This window comes from Saccostrea cucullata, unplaced genomic scaffold (genome assembly GCF_032062105.1).
Source record: "Saccostrea cucullata isolate Sc308-1 unplaced genomic scaffold, CSIRO_AGI_Scuc_v1 ctg12452, whole genome shotgun sequence".
NCBI classification, from domain to species: domain Eukaryota; kingdom Metazoa; phylum Mollusca; class Bivalvia; order Ostreida; family Ostreidae; genus Saccostrea; species Saccostrea cuccullata.
This window is the reverse complement of record NW_026922087.1, coordinates 6,811-12,597: the sequence shown is the minus strand read 5'-3', so window position 1 is coordinate 12,597 and position 5,787 is coordinate 6,811. Positions and strand designations below refer to the sequence as shown.

Genomic DNA, 5,787 nt, shown 5'->3' with positions numbered 1-5,787 from the left:
TGTCCCATTCAAGAGTCAAAGGAGATGGGTGAATATGATGAGAGAAATGCCTATGGTGCGACAAACATGAAAATGAAAAATTAAATCTCAGTTACATTAACATTTTACCACTATTTCATATTGCATAAAAGTATACTTTATGTTAAATCTCTGCTACTTGCAAAAATATCACAAAGATTGAATTTATTTACTAATAAAATATCATACACACACAAAAGACGACAAAAAGAGTCATTTTCAGACACTATAACATTATTTTTCGATATGAGTGGATCTAAGCTCATTTTCCTAACAACCTTGATCCTCAAAGTTTGCATAAAAATATACAGTTTTTGGTTACCAAAGTAAAGAGTGAAATAGTCCATCAAACAAATCAAAATAGGAGCAGAGCAAATGGGGACCTCCAAAACATCAGAGGTTAGATCAAATGGGATCAGGTGCCATGAAGGAGTGAGGATCTCCTGCCGACCGGTCACACCTGCCGTGTGCTCCATGTCATGTTCGAAAAATAACGTAAAGAATCCGTCGTCAGTTCTGTGGTGAAACAATTAGTACGAAAAATGTCTTTCAGCATTTGCCTCAATGATAAATTGTATTTACTGACAAGGTCATTGTATGGATAATAGAACTTACGAAATGATGAATTTAAACGAGATTTCTTATAGTCTTGTTTCATCAATTTTTTAACGTTTGTCAATTATTTACCTCGTTTTAGAAATTGTTCATACGTAAAGCATGCTCTTGCGTATCGAATCAACTGAGATATACAAACTCCGTATGCAGGTGACGAAGCACAGGCACCTGACGTTACTTATTTCTTCTAATAAAAAAATATATCATACGTATATATAGAACAAGTTTGTAATATTTAATATTTGCAATATATTGTAATAACGCCATCTTTAATAAAAATTCAGTTAAACAATATGGTCATGTCAATTGTATTTTCGAATTTGAAACTCCGTAAAATAAAGTGAATACCTACTTCGAAAATCCAAGATGGCGGTCATATGGGTACCTTGTTTATTATTAGGTATATATTTTTTTTATTAAAAGAAAAACAAGTAACGTCAGGTGCCTGTGTGATGAACGTATATTGCTGCAGAAGTACGGGTAGTTGACGATTGTAAAGTAAAGTCATCACCTTTATCATAGAACTTGTTTGTTAGATTTCCATTAACGTCTCTTTAAAGTAAAATTTCCAAATATGAAACAGGTGTGTCAGACTCTGTGGTATCTTTCATCTCAAGCTTACCAGGATATATCGCATCGACATAAGAATGGAAATTACAATTGTTAATTGACAATATATATTGTCAATATATTGTAATAACGCAAATATTAAGAAGAAAATTCAGTTAAACAATATGGTCTTAGGAATTTTACGAAATATTTTATTACGAATTAAAGTGAAGCTATAAATACATTACATTATTAACATTCAATATAGTTATAACCTTATAAAAATGTAAAAGTTCATCAATTCATAATTTCATATGTATTATCCCTAAGATCATTGACAATAAAAAAATACACATCACTTTTCTTGCATTCGAACTGTAACTGGATCAAAACTCTTTTTCACAGATGAATGCACTATTGGTGTTACAGTTGAGATCATTCCAGAATCCATTTCGGCAAATTTCGACACAGTGCTGGTTTCCTCCCCAATTATTAGGCTGATTGTTGCGCCAGTTTGAAAATGTTACATTGGTATGGCGATTCCAAGTAAATGTTCCTTCGTTATCGATATCCGTTGCCCCTATCCAAAAATTACAGCATTTTGGCCAATTGGAGCAGTCAGCTACAACACAAAATCAATTGTTATACCCTTATAAATATCGTTCTTTATATCTATTACTAATAAAAAGTCCAACAAAAGAAATGTTTTTTGCATCAACCTAACAATTTTATTGTTAACCGGCCTGTTAGTCCAAAATAAGAATCGTTAGACTACAACGTCACTGTCATGTTACAATTTATTATCCGTCGTTCAATATAATCGACACGGAAATAGCCGAAGTTAGAAGCCTGTGGCTCAGGCAACATTTTCACCTTCAGATCTAACAAATTTTACCTTCAGATCCAACAAATCATATGTTGCCCTCATACTCAATCAGTAACTGGTTAATAACACTCACTAAAAAGGTTATTTTAAATCTTTTAACATGAATCCCACATTACTCAGCATACCGTATGAATGTTTAAATTTTTCGTCTTGTCTTTCCGAAGATTTGCTTTTTTTAAGAGAACAAATCTAAAATTTATACCTTAGAATCATCGTAGTGCTGGGGATAATGACAATAATTTTATTATACTTTGATGAATTATATGTTTTAATTAAAATCATAATAAAACACAGCTATCTCATAATATCAACGTTCACGTCATATGAGACATCATAACTGATTTTCAACATACATATACGTTTTATCAGGTAAATAAAACAAGAGTTGTGCTTTGATTCCGGGGTTCAAAGGCCCAATTTATTGTTCACTTAGGTAAGAGATATTCAATGCTAAATGTTTCCAGTGGTTTTCTATTTGGTTGAGTATAGAAACTGAGCGTCTTACCATTATTCCAAGCAGGAAGAAAAGCCTCCATGATCCATACATTTTCTGCATATGTATCTATTTCAACAAGGTACGCACCATATTGTTCACATTGTTTCTATAATGACATTAATGCATATGATCTTATTATTAATAGGTGAATTGACATTATTTTAGGATTATTCTCTTGATATGTAACAATAAATACATTTGCCATTGTGTTTACTAATATAACTGTATTTTAAACTGAAATGCATTAATTTATCTTTTTCTGCATATTGTCCGTTAGTTTATTTTGGTGTAATTTTAAAGTTGAATTGAGATAATAATGATAATGTTCAATTTATTTTTGCCTAAAATACTGCATTCGTTTTCAACTATTACTTTGCATTTCCCAAACTGCATAATTGCATTGAATATAGTCTCAACTAAATTTTAATTTGTGTAAACTCTTCTTTTTGCAAATATCCTCTTTTCAAGGTGTAGTTACAAGTGGCCGGTGCATCATCTTACAAAAACCTATTCTGAAGCACACATTTGAATTGACAAAATCTTACTTTTCAAAGTGGAGCACAATAAAGTTAAATTCTGGGTTGGTAAAAGGAAAATACTGATATAATTCATCATGTTTTCACCATATATTTTTCCATTTTAAATCTCCTTACATGTATTGTTGCAATGCAACTTAATTTGTACAAAGATATGCGGATGCAATAATTAACATTTCCCAATTCCTCAAAGGACTTCCATTATATTTAAGCAGGCTTAGTATATATTGTGCATTACATATAATGTTATCAAAGTCAAATACTGACTTTTAAAGTCAGTCGATGCAGGCATTGGCCGACTGCATATCAGAATAAGTGAATAAAAGCATAACATTTGTTTCGGACTACTTCTGTAGTCATAAACAACTTCCTTCATAAATCTATTAAATTATATTCACTTTGCTAATAGAAGTCAAAATTTCTTTCCAATTTTCCCAAAACATTGAACTTCAATAAAAAAAAAAATGATTTAGACAAATAAAAATTAGTTGAGAGCCCATTATTGATATAATTTTAGACAACAATAACAGTATATCATTCAGAATCAAGGTCTTTTGATTCTAAAAAGTATGAGTGTATACATTTATATTACTACCTTTTATCTTTTAAGTGGAGCTTCATATATACTTTAAAATAATCGTTAATTCAAAATTTAAAATCTAGTACATTTTGTTACATACAAAAATAATTTTAAATAGCTTTGCTAATGAAACCAAATTTCACCCATCATTGGATCGTATTTTTTGCTGACTTGATTAATAAAATATTAGAGCTTTGTGTTTATTCTACATTTGACTATGGAATGTTTCGTCATAAGTTTCAGGTCGTGGTCCTCCAAGGCAACTGATGCGTCCTAATGAATTTCCAGAGATACTTGCTTACAGATATGTATTGTTTAAAGGGTTTTTTTTTATTAAATTGATCACTTTTTGAAGTCATTTTTTTTTCTATTGAAGTAAAATGTCTTACTTAAAACTTGTTTCTTGGTATAGTTACATTGTGTTTTTTGTACATATATTCCATTGCAATGTAATGATTAAAAGGCGCTTATTTGCAACACAAATCTTTGTCATGCAATCCATGCAAAAGTACATAGGTTCATGAATAATATTCAGATTCCAAGATAATAATATTAATTCACAGATATTTTAAGCAAAATGCTACTAGCTTGGTTCTTTATTTCAGAAAAGCATTAATCATATTTATGGATGGATCGTACATTTATTTTTGCATTTCCCATTTTATGTGGGGTTTTATTTTTTTTCGTTGAAGAGGAATTTATAAAATCTCTGCTTAAAACTTTTTTCTTGGTAACAATTTGTCAAAAGGAAACCAACCGATCAGGGCAAAGCTAAAAAAACATATACACTTAAAAAAAAAAATTCAAACAAATCATTAATCATAATGGAAAAATTTGACCTTTGCATTATCATAATAAATTCATTCGATTTGTAACAATGTTCAAAAATAAACACACTCAGAAAATATCTACACAAACAAATTGAAAAAAAACATTTAAAAATTGAAGAATGGAAATCATAATAAATTACGTTTGATAATAAAAAAAACATAAGGGAGATTTTTTTCAGATTGAAATGCCTAAATCTGTAAAAAAATACATTTTTTTTTAATCATCATCTTACGTTAATATAAGTTAAATGTATAAAATGATTAACGTTAATAAATTTACCGTTATTTTGAATATAAGTAAATGTATACAAAGGTTAATAAACTTACCGTTATTCTGAAACCAGGATTTTCATCCGATATCAGCACGATTTCTATCAATTGACCTTTCATTGAGATAGCATTTCATGAGTTTACATGAAAAGAGCGCTTTGTTATACAATATTCCAACACACGCCGATTTTAGTATTAAGCAGTGCACAGCGCATTCATCTTGACTAACGCCTTCGAAAACATTTACGTAGTACAAGGAATGTAATGGCAGAGTGTTGTCAAAATAAAAGTTTCTTGTCAGCTGTTTTTCCAAAGAAAGAGGATGTGAAAATTTCCCGAAAACATCAAGAAGAAAACACACAAGAATATGACATTTAAACATTTTCTTGAAGTTTTTTAAAACAATATTCTTGTAATATTAATCTGGATTGAAACACACAGTAAAAATATAATTTCCCTTGCAATTACATGTACATGAGAGTATTTAACATTCAGTCTGGTTCCTATAATGATTTCTTGAAGCACTATTAAAAGGACTCCTTTCTTGCGTACAAATACTCAATAGACAGTTCTACAGCATGGTGCCATTAAATTACACGCTACTTTACGAAATGCATTATCAAAGTATTTTCATTAATTGTGCATGAGATTTAACTACTAGTTTTAATAACAACTGAATGGTGTATTTAAAATGACTATGACAGATGATATATACTATACAATCTTTTTTTTCCTGAAAATACTAACTGAAGCAAGATTTTTGTGAGTGAATTATAAATGTTTACCTTCGATTTTTTTTTAAAAGTCACAAAACGTTGTTCAGTATAAACTAATTTTTACATTTTCAATTGATTCCATTATATATTAAAATAGAAAACGGTTTTGCTTGGAATTTTATTGAGTTTATAGTTTTCTGTATTGTCTTGCTCCTTTTTTGTTGTTGTAAATAAATTGTTTTGTATCGCATTGTTTTGGGTTACATGTAATAAAAGTATCGAATTTTAATT

At 29.7% G+C, this 5,787-nt stretch overlaps 1 protein-coding gene across 1 annotated transcript; it reads right to left on the bottom strand.

Moving 5' to 3' along the window:
• Nucleotides 1–1,501: 1,501 nt before the first annotated feature.
• On the bottom strand, nucleotides 1,502–2,723 carry LOC134261169 (perlucin-like). Its single transcript, XM_062743619.1, has 2 exons — nucleotides 2,574–2,723; nucleotides 1,502–1,804 (listed from the first exon to the last, which is right to left on the bottom strand). Exons 1-2 carry the CDS (start codon nucleotides 2,602–2,604, stop codon nucleotides 1,569–1,571), a joined length of 267 nt encoding a protein of 88 aa, XP_062599603.1. The 5' UTR covers nucleotides 2,605–2,723; the 3' UTR covers nucleotides 1,502–1,568.
• Nucleotides 2,724–5,787: the final 3,064 nt, after the last annotated feature.

Excerpts from the sequence above, each read along its gene's own strand:
- LOC134261169 (XM_062743619.1), bottom strand. The coding sequence starts at position 2,604 with ATGGAGGCTTTTCTTCCTGCTTGGAATAATG. Across the intron at positions 1,805-2,573 it reads TCTTCCTGCTTGGAATAATG|CTGACTGCTCCAATTGGCCA; the intron begins GTAAGACGCTCA and ends TTTGTGTTGTAG.